The sequence below is a fragment of the Rhinopithecus roxellana genome, chromosome 8 (genome assembly GCF_007565055.1).
Source record: "Rhinopithecus roxellana isolate Shanxi Qingling chromosome 8, ASM756505v1, whole genome shotgun sequence".
In the NCBI taxonomy this organism is placed as follows: Eukaryota; Metazoa; Chordata; class Mammalia; order Primates; family Cercopithecidae; genus Rhinopithecus; species Rhinopithecus roxellana.
This window is the reverse complement of record NC_044556.1, coordinates 40849147-40872222: the sequence shown is the minus strand read 5'-3', so window position 1 is coordinate 40872222 and position 23076 is coordinate 40849147. Positions and strand designations below refer to the sequence as shown.

Here is a 23076-nt window from a genome sequence, read left to right as displayed (position 1 = left end):
ACCCAAGAAGAGGGAGCTGTGCTAATCTGAGACTCTGACATCACCAACCCAGCATTTCAAACAGATGTGGGCCTACGTGTTCCTCAGAGGGAAAGCCTACCTTCAGAGGTCCCATCAGCAGGTACTACAGCCCCCGCAACTCCTAATGCCCACTTGGCCTACAGAGAAGCTAAGTCCCTAAAGCAGCAGAAAGAGCCAGGATAAGAACTACACAGTTGGCCGGGCGCGGTGGCTCAAGCCTGTAATCCCAGCACTTTGGGAGGCTGAGACGGGCGGATCACAAGGTCAGGAGATCGAGACCATCCTGGCTAACACGGTGAAACCCCGTCTCTACTAAAAATACAAAAAACTAGCCGGGCAAGGTGGCGGGCACCTGTAGTCCCAGCTGCTCGGGAGGCTGAGGCAGGAGAATGGCGTGAACTCGGGAGGCGGAGTTTGCAGTGAGCTGAGATCCGGCCATTGCACTCCAGCCTGGGCAACAGAGCAAAACTCCGTCTCAAAAAAAAAAAAAAAAAAAAAAAAACAAACTCCACAGTGTGTCCAACTCCAGAGCCCTGGCTCTACCACTGACTACTTTCTGATCTTGGGAATGTTCCTTTGTCTTTCTACATTTTCTTTTCTTTTTTTTTTTGAGATGGAGTCTTGCTCTGTCGCCCAGGCTGGAGTGCAGTGGCATGATCTTTACTCACTGCAACCTCTGCCTCCCAGGTTCAGGTGATTCTTCTGCCTCAGCCTCCTGAGTAGCTGGGACTACAGGCACCCGCCACCATGCCCAGCTATTTTTTGTGTTTTTAGTAGAGACGAGGTTTCACCATGTTGGCCAGGCTGGTCTTCAACTCCTGACCTCAAGTGATCCGCCCACCTTGGCCTCCCAAAGTGCTGGGATTATAGGCGTGAGTCACAGCGCCCAGCCTACAGATGGAGAATGGAAGCACCTACCTCACTGGGCTGCTGCAAGGGTTAAATGAGATGTCACATGCAAAACAGGCTGTGCACAGAGAAAGCTCATGATAAACGTGACGACAACACTCCTCTGACTGGGGATAAGCCCTTTGGGGTAAAAGCCTGTGACTCAAGCAGAGGAGGAGGTAGCCCCAGCAAGCAACATGGCCTGTGTCTAGCTTGGCCTGTGGAGTCTAGCACCACATGAGAAGGGCTTGCAGGTACTTCCTGCCCCCCACAGGAGGAGTGTCTGCAGGAGCTTTAGGCTAGAGGAAATGCCTGCAAAAACTAACATTTTTTGAAGCCGTCTAACTTCCCCATAATTATTTTTGTAACCCCCCACCCCCGCCACCCCATGTCTTCCCCTATGGACTAGCAATAAAAGCCTTAACACAAAAGGTTTGTTTTTAACAAAATGTGCTTGTTTATAAGACAGTAAGGAAGGGAGTTTCTGGGGAGCTTTTGCCCCTTTCCAGCCAAGCAGAATGCCCACAAGAAATGGCACTCAGACAGGGTGGGGAAGCTGCTGGCCCTGGGATGGGTGGAAAGGAAGAATGTGGAGGAGGGGATTGGCTTGAGATGAAGAAGAAACCCTGAGGGGTTGCTGAGACACATCATACTTCCTGTGCCACACACTAACACCCCAAATGTACTGGTGCCACTTAGCTCAGGGTGGTGTGTTGGGAAACATGCCCAGAGCTGTGCAGGCCCCACTGTGAAAACCAGATTGTTACCCACAAGAGAAAGGACGGTCTTGTTCACTGCTGTAACCCCAGTGCCTAGAATACTGTCATGTCTAGCACAAAGTGGGGTCTCGATAAATATTCGTGGAATGAATTTCTGGATGGAAAAGAGGTAACACAGGCCACTTTCCATCCTTTGGGGCCCCTGTGGGATGGGACCATGTCTGGGATGGGAAGGTTCCTTCATGGCCCCTTATACCAGGAGCCCTCCACTCCCTTCTGTTCCTCAGTCTTTATCCCTCTTGAATGAAAGGGAATAGAGGGAACGTTTGCTAAGCACACACATGCTCTATAAGACAATGTGCAAGGCACCTCATATCCACTATTATTCCATCTTCAAAAAACTCCATAAAGTGGATTCTATTTGTTCCCACATAACTGACAAGGAAACTGGCTTGGTGAGGTTAAGTGACTTGATCAATTCATAGACTAAGAGGTGACAGAGATGGCCTCAACCCCAGGTCAGTTTGGGTACAGGTCTTGAGCTAGGCAGCCTCTGCTCAAAGCCCCTCTCAGACCAGGCATGGTGGCTCACACCTGTAATCCCAGTACTTTGGGAGGCCAAGGCAGGCAGATCACAAGGTCAAGAGATCAAGACCATCCTGGCCAACATGGTGAAACTCTGTCTCTACTAAAACTACAAAAATTAGCTGAGCGTGGTGGCACATGCCTGTAGTCCCAGCTACTTGGGAGGCTGAGGTAGGAGAATCGCTTGAACCTGGGAGCCGGAGGTTGCAGTGAGCTGAGATCACGCCACTGCACTCCAGCCTGGCGACAGAGCGAGACTCCGTCTCAAAAAAAAAAAAGCCCCCTCTCAGTCCCTGTCTATCAGTCCCATCCCTTAGTCCCTCCCAGGCCTCCCTCCCAGCCTTCCCTCCCCTCTTCCTAGGCATGTTACTAATGTCCTTCAGATGGAGACGACCAGTGGGTCTGAGCCTCTTGCCCTGGTTTCTCAGTAAGCCCAATGGGAGCATAGCTGACAGGGAGGGGAAGGCCTGACTCACCATTCGGAACTGTGCCTGGGCCTGCTGCAGCAGGCTCTCCTGCTCAGACTGGGCAATGCTGACGAAGATGCCAACCTCTGGGTTGAACTGCAGGATGCTGCCTTGCAGGCGGGCGATGAAATGACCAAAGCTGCGGATGCAGCAGATGCGCACCACTGACTGTGGGGAGATACAGGAGCCCAGCGCCGCTGAGCAGGGCCCTCTAGACCCACCCTGCCCTCCAGGACCCCCCACTTCCTCCCTCCCACCTCCCTGCTGGCCCAGCCACCTCAGCAACGAGGGCTCTAGGGGAAGACTTGCGGTCTATGGGGTTGAAAGGAGAAACACTAAGGCCCAGAGCCTCTAACTGCCAGAAAACAAGTAGGTACAGCAAGGAAACTCCTAGGAGAACCAGAGAACCAGGACTTGGGTTAAGAAACAAGAGTAAAGGGCACTGGGCTGGAAGTGAGGAGACCTGGGTTCTAATGCCATCTCTCTCCTAATGCTTCTCACATGCTCCAGGGGACCAAACTAGATCACATTTTCCAATTTTTTTGAGACAGAATCTCGCTTTGTCACCCAGTCTGGAGTGCAGTGGTGTGATTACAGCTCACTGCAGCCTCTACCTCCTGGACTCAAGCCATCCTCCTGCCTCGGCCCCCGAGTAGCTGGGACTACAGGCGTGCACCACCATGCCCAGCTAATTTTCGTATTTTTTTGACAGAAATGAGGTCCTGCCATATTGCCCAGGCTGTTCTTAAACTCCTGAGCTCAAGGGATCCACCTGCCTTGGCCCCTCAAAGTGCTGAGATTACAGAGGTGAGCCATTACACCTGGCCCCAACTTATTTTTGTGGTCAGTAAAACCCTTCTTCCCTCTCAAATAAAAATCTTATGTAGAACTCTAAAATATAAACCAGAGCCAAGCAGCTCTGGTTGGAGAGGAGGCAGCCAGGTGGTTCATGTATGTCAGGACCGGGTGGCCTGTCTGCTTGGCTTCCCTCTGCTGCCCCCAAATGGCCCATGTGGTGATGGAGATTTAAGGGTGAAAGTTGCTGGACTAAGGGGGCAGCACATTCCCTCCCAGCTTTAACTTCCTATGATTGTTTGATGTTCAGCTCAGAGCAGGCTGGGCCCAGAGTTAGAAAAGAGACTGATAAAGATTTCAAAGCCCTAATAACTATTTGTTCTGCCCTTTACAGAAGGCAGAGACAGGAGGGGGGTGGTTGTTCTACAATAGTAGAAACTAAGAATGGCAGACCTTTAGAAGGACATCCTGCCAAGGCAGGAAAAAAGCTAAAATGGCTCACTGAATGAAGAAGGAAGCATAGCCTGTAGCCCCAAGGACACTGTCCCTGTCTGGGTGGAAGAGGGCATCCTGCTCCCTACCTCCCCAGTCCTGAACCCGTTTGCCGCTGTGTGTGACTGACAAACAGCTGTGGCATAAGAAATGCTATCCTTACCTCCTCTAAGGTGCTGAGCAGGGGCCGATCCGTGTCAAAGTTAAAGCGTCTGTGGGCAGCTCGGAGAGGGGGCAGGTTACGAAGAGCCATGTCCTCCGGGAGCAGAAGGCTAGAGGGGAGGTCAGGCAGTTCACAACCTTCAAGAAGATCTTGGACCTCAGGACACAAGGCCAGGCCTGGGCAGAAGAAGGACACGTAAGACCATCTGTTCTGTGGGAACTTCCAGTCAGAGAGACACAGCCCTTCCCTTTGGGAATTATCAGGCTGATGAGACGATGAAACAGGACATACCCTGGGACAATGGGGAGAGATGGAGGGAGTGAAGGAAAGAGAGATGGACACGTAAGAGCCAGTCAGGCAGAGCAGAGGGGCTCAGGAAGAACAAGGATGGCTCAGGTTAGGAAGGCTTCCTGACAGAAGGGACAATTACATTGGGATGGAAATGAGAGGAGGGGCTCAGGATGAATGAATAGCCCTTGGCAAGTCTTAAGGGGTAGGAGCAGGTGGAGTTTTCCAGCTGGAAGGTGGTAGGAGGAGATGAGCCAGACAAACAAACTTGGTAGATCAAAGTCAATTCTCAATGACCACAGGCATCAATGCAACAGCAGCAGCTAGGTCTGGCTCCCAGGGCCCTCTTACTCTGCCCTTACCTTCCCCAGGGAGCACACTCCCTTGCTGACCAGGTCACCTGCCCACAGTACAGCAGTGTTGGGGTGGGAAACCGGAGAGGCCTAGACCACACAATGACTGTTGTGTGTTAGGGAGGCTGGCAGTGAATCCCATTAACCTCCTTACCCCAATGGCTGGGTTATGGGGAGGCGGGATGGGCTTAGTAGGGCCATTGAGAGAGAAAAGAAAGGAGGGTAGTGCCAGGGACCTACTCACCAGACTCCTGGAGTTCACCAGCAGCAGGCAACAGATTCAGCAACACAGACAGGCGGTTCCACAGACTTTGAGAGCTCTGGGGAGAGAGAAGGGAGAGGAGGCCTTCAGCCAGAGATAGTGGTGGAGAACAGCAGTGAGCAAGGAAAGTACCACCATGGAGGATCTGGCCTATGTTCAGAGGCCTATGGGGGTTTGATTTAAAAACTAACAAAAAAAGCCTGGGCAACAAGGCAAAAACCTTGTCTCTAAAAAAAAAATACAAAAATTAGCTGGGCTGGCTGGACATGGTGGTTCATGCCTGTAATCCCAGCACTTTGGAAGGCCAAGGTAGGCGGATCACCTGAGGTCAGGAGTTGGAGACCAGCTTGGCCAACATGATGACACTCCATCTCTACTAAAAACACAAAAAAATTTAGCCGGGCATGGTGGCAAGTGCCTATAATCCCAGCTACATGGGAGGCTGAGGCAGAAGAATTGCTTGAACCCAGGAGGCGGAGGCTGCAGTGAGCTGAGACTGTGCCATTGCACTCCAGCCTGGGCAACGAGAACGAAACTCCTTCTTGAAAAAAAAAAAAAAAAAAAAAATGAGCCAGGCATGGTGGCATGCGCTTGTAGTACCAGCTACTGGGGAGGCTGAGTTGGGAGAATCACTTGAGCCCAGGTTGAGGCTGCAGTGGGAGCTGAGGTACACCACTGCACTCCAGCCTGGGCAACAGAGTAAAACTTTGTTTCAAAACAAAACAAAACAAAACAAGCCACATTCGGACTGGGCACAGTGGCTCATGCCTGTAATCCCAGCACTTTGGGAGGTTGAGGCAAGCAGATCATTTGAGGTCAAGAGTTTGAGACCAGCCTGGCTGAGCTTTTTCACCAGCTGAATACTTCACGAAAGGAGAAAGCAGGCCAGGTGCGGTGGCTCACGCCTGTAATCCCAGCATTTTGGGAGGCTGAGGTAGGCGGATCACGAGGTCGGGAGATCAAGACCATCCTGGCTAACACAGTGAAACCCCGTCTCTACTAAAAATACAAGAAATTAGCCAGGCGTGGTGGCGCCTGTAGTCCCAGCTACTCAGGAGGCTGAGGCAGGAGAATGGTGTGAACCCGGGAGGCGGAGCTTGCAGTGAGCCGACATCACTCTACTGCACTCCAGCCTGGTTGACAGAGTGAGACTCCATCTCAAAAAAAAAAAAAAAAAAGGAGAAAGCAGCAAAACCACAAGGACTTTCTGGATCTTGGTAGTAGGAAAAGCCAGGGTGTTGAAGGATGTTGCTTCTCTACGTCTAGCAGTAACCTATCCTTCCAGCCCTGCCATGTGCCCATACTGGAACACCTCTCTGGGGATGTGACTCAGCATCTCCATCTTCACCACACTTCCCTCAGTGACTAATGACTAACTGTCATCAGACATAAGCACAGACCCAAGGGTGCACCTGGCCCTGACCCAAACCCTCTCATCTAGGGACTGGGGCGACCCACAGGGAAGAGAGTCTTCCACAGCAGGGCAGGTATGCCCCTAGAAGAAAACATTGAACAAATGCCTCTGGGAATTAGAAGTTCAAGGCTGACACTCTGAACCTGAGAAGGAAGGGAAAGCTACCATGGCCCCACTCAGCCTCCATGGCAGCCGGCTTGACAAGAGCTCGGTCCTGTTGTGTGATTCTCCTTAAGCTGTTTCCCCTGCCTAGTACATCTTCACAACTCTTGTCAGAAGTTGCCATCTCTTCTGTCACTATCCTCTAACTCAGTGCTCTCTCTCTTCTCTGGATTCTTTGGTATTTATCAAGTTTGGTCCTTGAACACGTACTTCTACCGGCATTACTTATAATGGCCGACATTATGCCCAGCTTTGGGGATACAAAGCAAAATAAGCAGCTCACTCATTGTTCCCCGGCCACAGGCTTTGTGAGGGCCAAGACCATGCCTAATCCTTCCCTGTCAGAGCATAAGGGCCCAGTACAGATAGGTGCTTAATTGCTTGGCAATAATTCTTGCCTTGGCCATCTGGGGGGATCCTCAGGCCCCATCCTGGCTCATCCCCTCCTCCAAGACCCTGGGACCTGACAGGGTCAATGGAGTGGACTGACACACCTGTGCACACACGATGATGAGGTCAGGATTGGTCCGAAGCCAGTCCAGGAAGACTTTCACAGCAGGAAGCAGGCCTTCAGCCATCAGGACCTGAAGCTTCTCCTGGATGCTGTGCTCATTCCGACAGGAGCGTCCACTGGACTCACTCCCCTCCGACTCAGAGCCCTCCTCAGAGGCTGGGGAGTGGGTGAATGGAAGAGAAAAAACTGGGATAAACAAGAGACACTTGGCAGCAGGCCTTAGCTCTGTGCAGGGAGCATGCTTCCACCTGGCCTGGGCACTTCCAAGGAATTCGGATATGAAAAATCTGGGGAATCACTTACAGCTCCTTATTCAATTTTTCCAGGCCCACTAACTCTTGTTTTTTAATCTCCTCCAATTCATTTTACCAAGGTTGCTTTTTAAGTATGGTGCCTTTTAAATATGATTCTTACAGACTCAAGTAATTTGTGATGTTGATCTACAGCTATTCATTCAACCAGCATTTATAAAGTGCCTACTCTGTGCTGGAAGGCAGGGTAGACAATTAGAAGGGAGCTACAAGGGAGGGAGAAAAGCAAGGGGTATGGTTTTAAAAGAGTTACTTTCAATTCCTAGCTCTTCTACTTTGCAAGTGAGAACACTGGGCAGGTCCCTTCACATCTCTGAGCATCAGCTTCCTCATTTCTGTCATTCGCTCAGTCATTTGATAGTTCTTAAGTCCCACCCGTGTGCCAGGCACTGTGTTAGTTACTGGGGATACAGCAATAAGTAAGATATATTCTGTCCTGCCCTCAAGCAGTTTGGACTCTAAATGCCTCTGGGAATTAGAAGTTCAAGGCTGGAGACAGACAAACCAACAGGCAACCTCACCAGAGTGGGAAAGGACTGGAGGCTGCAGAGGTCCAGGTGGCCACAGGAAGCAAATCTAACATACCCTTGAAGGAGTCCCAGACCAAATAAATGACTTTTAAGCTAAAATCTAGGGGGGCAAGTAAGAATTAGCTAAGTGACAGACTGGGAGCAAGGGAGGAAAAGCATGTGCCAGACAGACAGAACACTATGTATAAAAGTTTGGAGGGGCTGGGCATAGCGGCTCACACCTGTAATCCCAGCACTCTGGGAGGCCGAGGCAGGCAGATCACCTAAGGTCAGGAGTTTGAGACCAGCCTGGCAACATGGCGAAACCCTGTCTCTACTAAAAATACAAAGATTAGCCGGGCATGGTGGCACGCGCCTGTAGTCCCAGCTACTTGGGAGGCTGAGGCAGAAGAATCGCTTGAACCTAGGAGGCGGAGGCTGCAGTAAGCCGAGATCGTGCCGCTGCACTCCAGCCTGGGCAACAGAGTGAGACTCTGTCTCCAAATATATATATATATTTGTAATATATGTAATATATATTATATATAATATAATATATATATATCAAACACACAAATTAGCCAGGCGTGATGGCTCATGCCTGTCATCCCAACTACTCAGATGGCTGAGGCAGGAGAATCGCTTGAGCCTGGGAGGCAGTGGTTGTGGGTGAACCAACATCGCGCCACTGCACTCCAGTCTCAGCGATAGGGTAAGACCCTGTCTTTAAAAAAAAAAACAATAAAAAAACTTTGGAAGTAAAAGACAGCCTAGAGTAGGGATGACAACTCTTCTACCACAGGACTGCTATGAAGGTTAAATAAAACAACACCCTAGAACAACGCAGGGTAGCCTTAACAAAGAGTTGCTGCTACTAAATGGGTACTCTCTTTGCAGGGAAGATCCTCAAGAGAGAAGTCTCACTCTAATGCACCTGCCCTGGTGAGTAACAGATGGCACCGGGGAAGGAAGCTGCAGCTGCAATTGTGCAGGGAGGAAAGATCCAAACCCACAGGGCAGGGTGAAGTACAACAGAATTAAAACCAACAAATGGGTTGGGAGCTGGGAATGAGGAAGTGAACAGGAGAGCGGATCCTCAGGAAAAAACTCATGGGCTACACCACAGGCAGAGGGCCAAAGGTAAGGGTAGAGATGAAAGGTCATTCACATACAGAGGAAAGTGGCCTCTCTGGGTGAGTGTCTGTGGCATGGAGGTGCGGACCAGAACAGGATGAAGAAGTGGTCCAAATACCTGGCTCTGAAGGCTTGTCTACATCCCCATTGACACAAGGCCTGTGGCTGGCCGAGGTATGAGGGTCGGTGGTGGGCTGGAGGAGCAGGTTGCTAAAGGTGGGAGCCAGTCGGAAGCAGCGCTTAGTCTGGAACATCTGGGTGGACATGGCTTGTAGATTGCTGGCAATGCTAGCCTCACTGGGGCCCAGTGGGCCATTGAGGGAATCGGGAGCCTCTGATCTGCCCTGAGGGGGCTCCAGGGTTGGTGACCGTGTCCCCTCCTCTTCCTCCATATCTTCCAAGTCTGATCGGGACTCCTGGCTATTCATCTCCGAGTCTGTTTCAGCATCAAAGGCCGTTCCCCCACCTTCAAGACTCTTGTCAGAGCCACTGTCTGATCCCTCACTGGCCCGGGCTGAGTCATGGCTTGAGTCCGATTCAAAGCCTTCACTCAGGTCACTGTCATCACCAGCTTTGGGTGGGTGGCGGCGACGGCGGAGGCAGGAGAGGCGGGAGAACTTACGGCTCTTTCTGCCCTCACCCACTTGGGGTACTATAGGAGGAGGCTCAGGATCTGGCTCCTCCTCTTTCTCCAGAGGTTCCTTGGACTCTGGCTCATCTGTGGAAAGAGGAAGGTCAGGTGGAGCCCGAGGAACAGGTGGAGCGTGGATGCTGGAATGTGCTCTCCAACACCACTTCCCCCCAAGTCTGTGTTCCTTTCCTTCATCCCCATGCTCCACTCCAATCTTTCCATAGTGATGACCTCCCCCATTCTCCCACCTGTGCCATCACTCTGGAATGCTGGGACAGGATTCTCGCCCTCTTCCAGCTCAGCTTGCAGCCGTATGTTGACATGATTGACAAGGTGGGAGAAGAGCGCCAGGGTGAAGGCAATGGCTGCACTGTACTGCTTAGATCCTGAAGTTAGGAAAGCCAGGCATTAGGGGCCTCGGGCCCTGATGGGGAGTAGGCACCATTAATTCCAACTACATCTCATCTGTTCTCAACTCTTCCAAGGATCCAACTACTCATCAAAGATTCTTTTTTTTTTTTTTTAAATTTTTAGAGACGAGAGTCTCACTATGTTGTCCAGGCTGGGTCTTGAACTCCTGGGCTCAAGCAATCTGCCCGCCTTGGTCTCCCAAAGTGCTGGGATTACAGGCGTGAGGCACTGTACATGTCCTATTATTCTTTCCACAATCTAGAATGTAACATCTCACCTTGTGCTCCTTCAGATAAGCATATCCTTTTGTCCCATCTCATCCTTCCTGTCTTTGAGGTTCCTCCCCATACCTCAAGAACTTTCACATCCAGCCCTATCCCTCCTTACCTCCCAATCTTGCTCTGCATACACGTCTGCCAGAAAGGCTTCCAGAATTGCCTAAATGCCTCCAAGAGCAAGGTCTGAAATTCTGTCTGGATCATCACTAAGTATCCCGACCCTCGTCTCTGCATAGGCCCTGGCCAAGGGTGTGCATATTTATGGGAGGCGGTAAGGAGAAGGGGGAAGGAAATGTGCTGTTGCTTGTACTCAATTACCAGGAGCTCCTTTAGGTTAGGATCCCTTGGCCCTTACTCGCCCACAGCCAAGCAGTGACGCAGGAGTGAAGAGGCTGCTTGTGGAAGGAACTTTATGAATAAGGAGCTGCAGAAAAGGGGAGTGAGGATCCCTGAACTCAGTGGAAGAGAAAAGAGGAACATAGGGAGGGTTACCTGCTCTCTCCAAGCTGTGCACACACATAAGGCAGATGATGACCATTTGAAAGATAAGAAGGTCCGGGAGGAAAGCATATCCACTCTCATAATCCTCCTCTTCCTCACTGGCCAGGCTGAGGTTGGGTGAGGAGGGCAGGTAGAAGAGGCAGAGGTTGAAGTCCTCCAGGACTGACTGGCAAAGTGAGGTCAGCTCTGAGTCCATGGAGCTACAGAGGGGCAGGAGTAACAGGGGAGGTCAGTGGTGGGGGCTGGGGAAGGAGAAGAGCAGGGAATATAAGATTCAGAGAAAGGACTATGGGATGCTGCAGGGGAGACCTGAGAGCACAGCAGGGAAGGGCAGTGCTGGATTGATCTCCACAGCAACTAAAACAGGGGAAGGGATGTGAATAGGCTTCCCATTCAGCCATTCCCTCTTCAACATCTTCTAAGCACCTATTCTGTGCCAGAGGGAGAGCTGCTGGGAGAAGGATGGGCACAGGACTCTTGGGAGAAACAGTGAGGAATGCCAAGAAAAGACAAATTGGCTACGGATGTTCCAAATGAGGGCAGAACTTGACAGTCCACCCTTTTCAAGGCTCTTTCTGTAAAGCATCATGGCTGGGGCTCACAGGACAGTTTGGGTTCATGCTGTCTTCCACTCACCTGCTTTTGGGCTGTAGGAGGCTTTGCAGATACATAAAGTTCACTAGCAACCTTTTAATGTCTTTACATCTGAAATGAGAAGAGCCCAAAGTAAATGCTGAATGGCCCCACAGTTCCTATGGTCCTACTGCACCAACTGCAGAAAAACCCCCTCCACCTCCCAGGCCCCACTCACCGCTTTTTGCCGGGAGACAGTTTCCGAGTCTCACACTTCTTCAGTTGGTGGTACATTTTGGCTGCCTTATCATACAGCCGCTTGAGGTTCCCATAGGCCCCCTCAAAGGACACTTCTGACTGGATGCTGTAGGAGAGAGGTGAGCTATTGAGTCTTGGCCGGGGGAGGATATGTTACTCTGCTGGGGCTTTAGGAAACAATGTTACTAGTAAATACAGGCTGCTCCCAGCCTCAGCTTCCATGTACATACTCAGGGTAAAAGGCTCATGAGCTAGCTTTCCTGATCACACACACACACATAACTTCTAGATTAGTCAGAGAAAAAAAGGATGTCTTATTCTCCTTTGTATCTAGAAAGGAGAATATCAATCGCACCTTGTTACAAACTTAGTTATGACCATCCCTGAAATACACTATCCTTCATCTATTTTTAAGCATAGAATACTTTATAATGGATAGCATTTAACAAGCATTTACTATCTGCAAGGATATTTACATGTACTATTTCAGTTAATCCTCCCAACATGCAAACACAAACATGTACTGAGCACCCACTGTGTCAGGCAATGTACTCTAATATTGTCCACATTCACAAATAAGGACAAGGAGCCTGTGAGAGAACAAGCACACTGACCAAGGTCACACAGTTAGTACGTGGTAAAGTCCCCAATCCAATTGTCTTTCCATTTTTTGAAACTGAGTCTCACTCTATCACCCAGGCTGGAGTGCAGTGGCACAATCTCGGCTTACTACAACCTCTGCCTCCCGGGTTCAAGCAATTCTTGTGCCTGAGTCTCCCAAGTAGCTGGGATTACAGGTGCCTGCCACCACGCCTGGCTCATTTTTGTATTTTCAGTAGAGATGGAGTTTCACCATGTTGGCCAGGCTGGTCTCAAACTCCTGACCTCAGGTGATTCACCTGCCTCAACCTCCCAAAGTGCTGGGATTATAGGCATAAGCCACCAAGCCCAGCCCCACCTAATTTTTTAACGTTTCTTTTGTAGAGATGGGGTCTCACTATGTTGACCAGGCTTGGCCTTAAACTCCAGGACTCAAGTGACCCTCAACATCCAAAAGTCCTGGGATTACGAGTGTGAGACACTATACCCAGCCCTCAACCCAGTCTTACTTACACACACACACACACACACACACACACACACAGTCAGGCACAGTGGCTCACGTCTGTAATCCCAGCACTTTGGGAGGCCAAGGCAGGTGGATCATGAAGTCAGGAGGTCAAGACCACCGTGGCTAACACGGTGAGACCCTGTCTCTACTAAAAATACAAAAAATTACCCAGGCGTGTTGGTGGGTACCTGTAGTCCCTGCTACTTGGGAGGCTAAGGCAGGAGAATGACATGAACCCAGGAGGTGGAGCTTGCAGTGAGCCAAGATCGCACTACTGCACTCCAGCCTGGGTGACAGTGCAAGACTCCGTCTCAAAAAAAAAAAAATTAGCCGGGCATGGTGGCATGCACCTGTAATCCCAACTACTCAGAAGGCTGAGGCAGGAGAATCACCTGAACCCAGGAGGTGGAGACTGCAGTGAGCTGAGATCGCACCATTGCACACCAGCCTAGGTGACAGGGCACGACTCTGTCTCAAAAAAAAAAAAAAGAAAAAAAAAAACCCCAATGACCTTAACACTCATGACATTTTGTGTCGTTTCTTAAAAACATGTTTTTAGGCCGGGCGCGGTGGCTCAAGCCTGTAATCCCAGCACTTTGGGAGGCCGAGACGGGCGGATCACGAGGTCAGGAGATCGAGACCATCCTGGCTAACACGGTGAAACCCCGTCTCTACTAAAAAATACAAAAAACTAGCCGGGCGACGAGGCGGGCGCCTGTAGTCCCAACTACTCGGGAGGCTGAGACAGGAGAATGGCGTGAACCCGGGAGGCGGAGCTTGCAGTGAGCTGAGAGCCGGCCACTGCACTCCAGCCTTGGTGGCAGAGCAAGACTCCGTCTCAAAAAAAAAAAAAAAAAAAAAAAAAAAAAAAAAAAAAAACATGTTTTTAATTATAAAAAGTGAGGTATAGGCCGGGCGCGGTGGCTCAAGCCTGTAATCCCAGCACTTCGGGAGGCCAAGATGGGCGGATCACGAGGTCAGATCGAGACCATCCTGGCTAACACAGTGAAACCCTGTCTCTACTAAAAAATACGAAAAACTAGCCGGGCGAGGTGGCGGACGCCTGTAGTCCCAGCTACTCGGGAGGCTGAGGCAGGAGAATGGCGTAAACCCAGGAGGCGGAGCTTGCAGTGAGCTGAGATCCGGCCACTGCACTCCATCCTGGGCGACAGAGCAAGACTCCGTCTCAAAAAAAAAAACCAAAAAAAAAGTGAGGTATAAAATAGAAGAAACCAATATCTGTGGTGAATTAAAGATAGCCACAAATTATCTGACACTCCTTCCACTGAGAAGTGTGGTCTATATCTCCTCCCCTTAAATCTTGCAGGGGGCTGCGGGAGGAAGGGCTATGACCAAGAGAATATTACTGAAGTAACAGCTTCCAAGTCTCTTAAGTCATGGTTCACTGTTGAAGCCTTGAGCCACTACATAAAAAGTTCTTCTACCCTGTGGAAGATACCATATATGGTCCTAAGACCACACAGAGAAGGAGAGGAGCCAAATGAGTCAACTCTCCAGACATATTAGACCTTCCGATCAGCTGAATACCAATGACTAACCCTAAACAATGCCACTGGGAGAAGGCAGATTGCCCAACTGAGCCCTGCCCAAACGTCTAACCCATAAACCATGAGAGAGAATTGTTTTAGCAGAGTCAGGTATGCCCTTAGTGGGCACCTCCCAAACTTGGATACGCCTGGCTCTCTTTTGGAACTGACCCACCCTAAATCATGCTTAAGAGTGTGATGAGGGACCCAGGACAAGTAAGGGGAATCATCCTCTGGAAGCATTTAAGAAATGGGAAATGGGAAAAACAGGCCGGGCGCGGTGGCTCACGCCTGTAATCCCAGCACTTTGGGAGGCCGAGGCAGGCGGATCACGAGGTCAGGAGATCGAGACCATCCTGGCGAACACGGTGAAACCCTGTCTCTACCAAAAATACAAAAAAATTAGCCGGGTGTGGTGGCGGGTGCCTGTAGTCCCAGCTTCTAGGGAGGCTGAGGCAGGAAAATGGCATTAACCCGGGAGGCGGTGGAGCTTGCAGTGAGTGGAGATCGCGCCACTGCACTCCAGCTTGGGCGACAGAGCAAGTCTCTGTCTCAAAAAAAAAAAAAAAAAAAGAAAGAAAGAAATGGGAAAAATACAGCCAGGCGCAGTGGCTCACACCTGTAATCCCAACACTTTGGGAGGCCAAGGAGGGTGGCTCACCTGAGGTCGGGAGTTCGAGACCAGCCTGACCAACATGTAGAAACCCTGTCTCTACTAAAAATACAAAATTAGCCAGGTGTGGTGGCGCATGCCTGTAATTCTAGCTACTCGAGAGGCTGGGGCAGGAGAATCACTTGAACCCAGGAGGCGGAGGTTGCAGTGAGCTGAGATCATGCCACTGCACTCCAGTCTGGGCAACAAGGTTGAAACTCCATCTCAAAAAAAAAAAAAAAAAGAAATGGGAAAGATACACCAGGTTATAAACCTAGTAATGATACTTAAGAATGAATGAATGTAGTGGTGCAGGTATAGAAAGCCAGCCTGCACTTATCTAGACAAGGAGAGGGACCGCCAACAACCTAAACTGAACACAGGGACTGGGTCACCTTGGCCAGGTGAACCAGAAACCATGGCACATGGAATTATGAGGTACAATTAGTGTGTTACTATTTTGTACTTTATTATCTGATTACTTTACTATTTGGAGTGGATATACTTTAGTACTTGACCACTTGAGCTATGAAGACCACCCTACTCCTTTTGCTTGAAGCCCAAGCTTATTACATAAGTTCTTCTGAGAACGAGCAATTTATTTCTCAGTATAACTTAAAAGCATTCCAGGTAAAGTATCCTGGTTTACCTCTCAGTCTCATGTGCTCTTGGTTACAGCGACTTGTACAGTGACTCAATACCCTAAGCTTAATCAATTTTGGGTGCCCTGAAAAATTTTTTTTTTTTTTTTTGAGATGGAGTCTTGCTCTGTTGCCCAGGCTGGAGTGCAGTGGCATGATCTTGGCTCACTGCAACCTCTGCCTCCTGGGTTCAAGTGATTCTCCTGCCTCAGCCTCCCAAGTAGCTAGGATTAGAGGCGCTCACCACCACAGCCAGCTAATTTTTGTATTTTTAGTAGAGATGGGGTTTTGCCATGTTGGCCAGGCTGGTCTCAAACTCCTAACCTCAGGTGATCCGCCTGCCTCGGCCTCCCAAAGTGCTAGGATTACAGGTGTGAGCTACCAGGCCCTGCCAAAACTGTTTTTTATTCTAACAGCTAAGAGTCAGACCCAGGGAAGCAGTGACCCACCCTGCCGGTCCCTCCACGTATATTACCACATTAACACACTCTAGAATTCTCATGATCTTGTCAGAAGCCACTTTGGTACCATTTTACCAACTGTATTAAATTTATTTCCTTCTTCAAGAAAACAGCAATCTTGTATTTTGCATAAGATAGTAAATAACTATTTTAGCTGCCCAAGTGCCTACAGCTCCAGCGGTTATGTGAAAAGCAGCAGGGCTGTGTCAGAGTCTCCCTGGATGGAGGGACCCTTCAATCTTAGGATTCCCCTATCTCAGCCACAAGCTAGAGAACGGAGGAAAGGAAGAAGGAAAACAAAGCTGGAATAATATGCACACAAAAAAACAGGGCTGGAAAAAGAGCTGGCAAATACTCACCACCGCAAGTAACAATACATGGCTTCCACATTATAGTACTTGCTGCCTGCCAGGGTGCCCAGCTGATTGAAGGGCATTCCTAGGGAGAAAGAGAATTCATGCAGTCTAAGGCCACAATACTCATTCAAAGCTGCCAGGCCCAACCAATGCTAAGCATCAGAGAACTTGTGGTGAGAACAGCTGGGTCTGCAGGCAACACTGGTGTCTCAGGTGATTAGCAGCTTAATCTTGTTTCTCTAGGGGATTACTGACATCTTCTTTTACCCATCAGCTTGTTCCCGCCTGGTGTGCCAGGCATTACCTGAATTGATGAAGTACCATTCCTCTGGCTTCCACTATGGCTCCTCCAAGGTTGATGGAACTCCATGGAGCCCTCTCCTCTATCTCAGCTCTGAGTGCTTGTTCCTACATGCAAATCCCCATCTCTCTCTATAATAGAGTCTTAAGCTTTACTTCATTGTGCTCCTCTTTCCACAAGAGACCTTGGGGAGAGGAAAGCCATCTTCTCTTTTCCTTCTACTCTGCCTCACTCCTTCTTAGTTCAAGACTTTCCCATTTATCTTCCCCTTCCACCATTTTCCGAGTGTGTTACAAGAGGGAAAAGGTATAAACAAGGTGAAGTATGAGACAGCTGAGAATGAAGAGGAGCTGGGGAAAACGAGTATGAACTGCCTGCCATCTCAACAACGTCTTCCCTAGGAAAATCCTACTGGATTGGGGGGCCCAAGTTGGGGACAACTTACCAATCTGAGGAGCTACTGACAGGGCTTGGTAGTAAAATCTCTCGGCTAGCAGCTCAGTATCTACACCAGCTAATTCATTCTGATACCGTGCTGCACAAGAGAGAAAAGGAAGCGAAACTCGATGATTTTGTTTCAGAAAACCCTCTCCCACATCTGGGAGTCCACTCTGAGAGCTGTAACAAGAGCCTGGAAGGAAGATACCTGAGCTAGGAGGCAGGCTGCTGGGGTCTCTGGCACAGTCCTAAATCTGCATGACTATGGGCAAATTGTTCAACTCTCTTCCTTGCTGGTAGGTTCAAAATGTAAAGAATATTTAGTGTCTGTGAAGTAAATAAGCTCTTTTTTTGTTTTCTTTTGTTTTTTCTTTTAGAGATGGGGTCTTGCTGTCACCCAGGCTGGTCTCCAACTCCTGGGTTCAAATGATTCTCCTGCCTCAGCCTCCCAAGTAGCTGGGACTACAGATGCATGCCACCACGCCCAGCCTGAACAGGCTCTTCTTGATAATCTCTTCCCAATGAATGGGAGCTGCAGCATACATAAATGCTTGCAAAGACCTCTGATATTTAGTTCCGAAATGCAAATGCTCAATTCCACAGGGAAGACACTACTAATGATACTCTGGTCCACCAAATATGAAACAGCTGACTCTCTGCACACATTGCTCATGAGGGGTCCAGGAGTGGGCTGGAGGCAGGGATAGGAGACCCAGGTCAGTAAGAGATAATGCACCCAACAGCCACACACTAGCAGCCTAATGAGAAACCACTGTCTATCAGGACGAGAGGCCCCAGGGGCCATAAAGCAAAAGAGTACTTTTCCATCCTTAGAAACATCTGTTAGGAAGGTAAGTCCTCCTTGCTGTCTAATTTCAATTCCTGTGCTGAAGTTGCTACTTATCTAGGAGTCCATAAAGATAAAAGAAAAAAAAAAAAGAAACACTCAAAGAAGAAAAATATCAAATTAAAATCTTGCCAACCCATTACTGAAAGAGAATTATTATCTTCATTTGCTCAAAGCTCAAAGACATTTCCCCTTTTCCTGTATTCACTGATCCTCTCTGCCTCATGGAAGGGCAGTGAAAAGAAGGGATCACTGAAACAGATGGGAGGGAAAAAAAGTTCTCAGAGGCCAAACTATCCCTCCTGCTCTCCAACCATGTAATGGGTGTTACCAGCAACTGAATCAGCCTGGGCCTGTCCTGTAACCCAAAACTGAGAAAATGAAAGGTGCAAATTCTTACACAAATCCCCCAGGTACACTAGACATCGGTGACATGCCATCTGTGCCCAATCCATCTCCTTCCCTGAGGCAGACACTGGCTTCTTGCATCCTATGAGACAAAGAGAAAGAGATTTATGAGCCCATTCTTCTGCCTCCCCGCACCTATGGGGAAATACCTCTCCAAGATGTAGAGACTAAGAATCCAGGGCCTGTCTTGGAACTTGTCTTCCAGGGCAGAGAGACACTCATCCAGGACACAGGGAGAGACACAGAGGATCACAGGTGGCCACACACAGGGACTCAGAGACTTATGGGCAGATTCATTCATAGGAAAGGAAGGAACTGGAAGAGGAGGGCTAGGGCCCTCAACCTAGAATGGCACCTTGCAGGAAGGTCATCACAGGAAGGCTTCCAGAAAGAAGGATGAGCTTCAAGTATGAAGAGGGTCATGAGTGTCTTGGGTAGAAGTTACACACATAAAGGTAAAAGGTTTTAGGTAAATATGGGAAACTAACTTGCCCAAGAATGAAATGTGAATGATGCCAATTAAAAAAAAAAAAAAAAAAAAAAAAAAAAAACGACAATGACAACATTTAAGAAAGAAAAAAAAGAAAGAAATGTGAATGAGGCCAAGGCAGATGCTCCTAGTGGAGATTCACAGAGAAGGCAGCCTATTGGAGAGTGTGCCCACGAAAGAGAAAAGTGGGCTTGCCCTGCCTGAGGCTGCTGATGGCCAAAGCTAAATATGCCTGAGCACTCACCTACCTCTCCCTTCCAATAAACTGCCTGGTAACTTCAGAGAGCTTAAGATCTTTGGGAGGCAGTTTTCTCATGTGCCAGAAACTTTTCTAAGCATTCTACAGTATTGACTTAATCCTCACAGCAACCCTATGAGGTTACTCTTATTAATCCCATTTTACAGTTGAGGAAATCAGTCACACAGCTGCTAAGCAGAAGAGCTAGGATACAAAAGGCTCCAGAGACTGTCCTCTTATCCATTCCACCTTACTGCCTCTCTCGAGTGTGTTGCTTCCATTTGGAACAGCCATTCCTAATGTTTTCTATAGATAATTCTCAGCTGGCTGAATGGAGAAAACATCAGTGAAGACAAAAACTAAAGTGGTTTGGGGAAGTAACTTTTTGAAGTGATTTTTTTTTTTTTTTTTTTTTTTTGAGACGGAGTCTTGCTCTGTCGCCTGGGCTAGAGTGCAGTGGCCAGATCTCAGCTCACTGCAAGCTCCGCCTCCTGGGTTCACGCCATTCTCCTGCCTCAGCCTCCTGAGTAGCTGGGACTACAGGCGCCCGCCGCCTCGCCCGGCTAGTTTTTTGTATTTTTAGTAGAGACGGGGTTTCACTGTGTTCGCCAGGATGGTCTCGATCTCCTGACCTCGTGATCCACCCGTCTCAGCCTCCCAAAGTGCTGGGATTAAAGGCTTGAGCCACCGCGCCCAGCCTAGTGATATTTTTTTTTTAAAGCTGTGGACCCCTCTATCTGGTAACCTATGAACATGGTCCCAGAATAATCTTGTCTTTGTTTTTAGATAATGTGGTGGCCTTTTTTTTTTTGGACAGAAGGTCTTGCTGAATTGCCCCCGGCTGGAGTACCAGTGATGAAATCATGGCTCACGGCACCCTCGAACTCCTGGGCTTCAGTGATCCTCCTGCCTCAGCTTTCCAAGTAGCTAGGACAACATGCATGCACCACCATGCCCAGTTAAATTATTATTATTTTTTTTAGAGATTATGTAGGATCTCACTATGTTGCCCAGGCTGGTCCTGAATTCCTGGCCTTAAGCAATCCTCCTGCCTTGGCCTCCCAAAGTGCTGGGATTACAGGCATGAGCCACCACTCCTGGCCTAGAGGTTTTTTTTTGTTTTTTGTTTTTTTTTTTTGAGACAGAGTCTCACTGTCACCCTGGCTGGAGTGCAGTGGTGTGATCTTGGCTCACTGCAACCTCCACCTAATGGGTTCAGACGATGCTCCTGCCTCAGCCTTCTGAGTAGCTGGGATTACAGGTGCACACCACCATGCCCAGTTAATTTTTATATTTTTAATAGAGCTGGAGTTTCACCACGTTGACTAGGCTGGTCTCGAACTCCTGATCTCAGGTGATCACTTGCCTCGGCCTCTCAAAGTGCTGGGATTATAGGCATGAGCCAACGTGCCTGGCCTAGATGTTTTTAAATGCATAAAACACAGGTGCTCTGCTTCTGATCACAGAATTCTTCTATGTGGTGACAAGGACACAACCTCCATCTCTGACCCAGAATGTCTGTCTTGGTAATAAAGGGGACAGAGAGAGCAGAGAGAGCTGGGGGAAGGAGCTCTAAAGGATGGCTGAACTGAAGAGAAAATTTACCAACTAGAAAAGGAGTGAAAATTATAGCTGCCAGTACCTCAGCTGGTAGAAAAGGAACTTGCACTATCTTGAAAGACTGCCCACAATTTTCCCAACATATTTAAAGATTTCAATACTTTTTTTTTCTTTTTTTTTTCTTTTTTTTTTTGAGACAGAGTCTTGCTCTGTCGCCCAGGCTGGAGTGCAGTGGCTGGATCTCAGCTCACTGCAAGCTCCGCCTCCCGGGTTCACGCCATTCTCCTGCCTCAGCCTCCCAAGTAGCTGGGACTACAGGAACCTGCCACCACGCCCGGCTAATTTTTTGTATTTTTTAGTAGAGACAGGGTTTCACTGTGTTCGCCAGGATGGTCTCGATCTCCTGACCTCGTGATCCGCCCGTCTCGGCCTCCCAAAGTGCTGGGATTACAGGATTGAGCCACCGCGCCTGGCAAGATTTCAATACTTTCATCAAACATTGGGAAATAATCTCTAAAGTCAAATGAAACAGTGCTGGCCAAATTCAACTGGGAGAAGAGAAGAAATGTTATTAACACCACCTTCCAGTGCCAGACCTACTCTAGGTCTTTCCGTCCCTCCCTCTGCCTCAGTCCACAATCCCAGCCTCTTTCCTTAAGATCTTTACACTAACTCGTATGATTTTCTGGATAAAACCAAACTTCATAAACCATTTGTATGTAGTTCTGCTAGAACTCTCTCTGCCTGGCTGGGTCACAAGCTACATGAACCCTGAGGGATAAGGCCAGAGGTAGAAGCATGAGAACCTGCTCAAGTCCACCTCTCAGGTTCCACTGACCTATGAGGGGGTCAGTGACATGGGTCCAGTCAATGCAGCACTGCAGTTCCAGCTGGTAGTGGGACTGGATATAGAGAAGGAGATGCTGGTAGAAGCCAATACCAGCAACCAGGTGCGTCCTGTAGGCACATTCCAAAGTGCTCCGGCTGTGGATGTGCTACAGATTGTGAAAGGGAAGGGGCTGGTTAAGCAATAAACTCAGAGTTGCACTCACCCTCCCTTACCCTGTTCATCTCACTCGGCTCTGGAACTTCATCTGCATCTACTCTCATCCACAAGTTACTCTCACACTCTTAGCTCTAACTCTCTGGTCTTCCCATCTGGGACCAGGCTCCCCTCCTTCTTCAATCCTAATTATATCTGACTCTCTCCCTCCTTCCTTTCTGCCATCTTTTTTTTTTTTTTCTGAGATGGAGTTTCGTTCTTGTTGCCCAGGCTGGAGTACAATGGCACAATCTTGGCTCACTGCAACCTCTGCCTCCTGGATTCAAGTGATTCTCCTGCCTCAGCCTCCCAAGTAGCTGGGATTACAGGCATGCACCACCAAGCCCGGCTAATTTTATATTTTTAATACAGACGGGGTTTCTCCATGTTGGTCAGGCTGGTCTCGAATTCCCAACTTCAGAAGATCCGCCCACCTCAGCCTCCCAAAGTGCTGGGATTACAGGCATGAGGCACCACGCCCAGCCTCTTTCTCCCATCTTTTCTTGGCTCCCCTACCTCCAACCATGTTCTGGGCCCAGTTTCCTAGCTGTCTCTTCTTTCCTTGGCTTTCCCTCTTTAGACAAGGACCTCCCCTTACCTTTTTGTTAGTCTTGATAAGCTGGATAACTTCATAGTATACCTTTCTCCACAGCAGCTCCTCAGCTTTTCTCCCATAGTCCACTGGGTGCAGGAACATAAGCTTGACGCAGAGCTCACGCAGCCTGGAAGGGTGTAGGGGAGCATGAGAGAGACAGCCCATCCCTTGGAGCGGGGACACAAGAACTAAGGGCAAGGAGTCATGTGCCAACACCCCCACCAACAAATCTCTGTGCTTCCCAAGAGACATGGAGGGTCAGTATGACCCAGCACAATAGCAGCAGCCTAGGAAGGCAGTGGGAGTCCCAGAAGACAGAAGCACGAAGCACTAAACATTTCTAATAAGCCTCATTTTTTCCCTTTGCACACTTTGCTCCCTTTTTCTCTGCCTTTTTATCCCCTCTTTTTTTCCCTTCATTATGCAGTATGGCCAACTACCTTGACTCAAATTTTTTGTTTTTTTGGTTTTTTTTTGAGACAAGGTGTCACTCACTCTGTGGCAGTGGCGGGATCATAGTTCACTGTAAATTTGAACCTCTGGGCTCAAATGATCCTCCCACCTCAGCCTAACTACAGGTGCGCAGGATTACAGGTGTGCGGCACCATACTCAGCTAATTTTTTTTTTTGAGACGGAGTCTTGCTCTGTCGCCCAGGCTG

The 23076-nt window shown here is 49.1% G+C and overlaps 1 protein-coding gene across 1 annotated transcript in view; it reads right to left on the bottom strand.

Annotated features, from left to right (window-relative positions):
• Positions 1 to 23076, bottom strand: part of SMG5 (SMG5 nonsense mediated mRNA decay factor) — a 35634-nt gene that overhangs the window by 7640 nt on the left and 4918 nt on the right. The window contains exons 3-16 of the mRNA XM_010366613.2: positions 22420 to 22543; positions 21618 to 21774; positions 18484 to 18573; positions 17244 to 17333; positions 16501 to 16579; positions 11710 to 11835; positions 11535 to 11603; positions 10890 to 11098; positions 9957 to 10094; positions 9196 to 9795; positions 7104 to 7279; positions 5016 to 5091; positions 4131 to 4306; positions 2690 to 2848 (exon numbers count right to left, since the gene is read on the bottom strand). Of these exons, the coding sequence (XP_010364915.1) occupies positions 2690 to 2848; positions 4131 to 4306; positions 5016 to 5091; positions 7104 to 7279; positions 9196 to 9795; positions 9957 to 10094; positions 10890 to 11098; positions 11535 to 11603; positions 11710 to 11835; positions 16501 to 16579; positions 17244 to 17333; positions 18484 to 18573; positions 21618 to 21774; positions 22420 to 22543 (2269 nt within the window). The remainder of the gene's footprint in view (positions 1 to 2689; positions 2849 to 4130; positions 4307 to 5015; positions 5092 to 7103; positions 7280 to 9195; positions 9796 to 9956; positions 10095 to 10889; positions 11099 to 11534; positions 11604 to 11709; positions 11836 to 16500; positions 16580 to 17243; positions 17334 to 18483; positions 18574 to 21617; positions 21775 to 22419; positions 22544 to 23076) is intronic.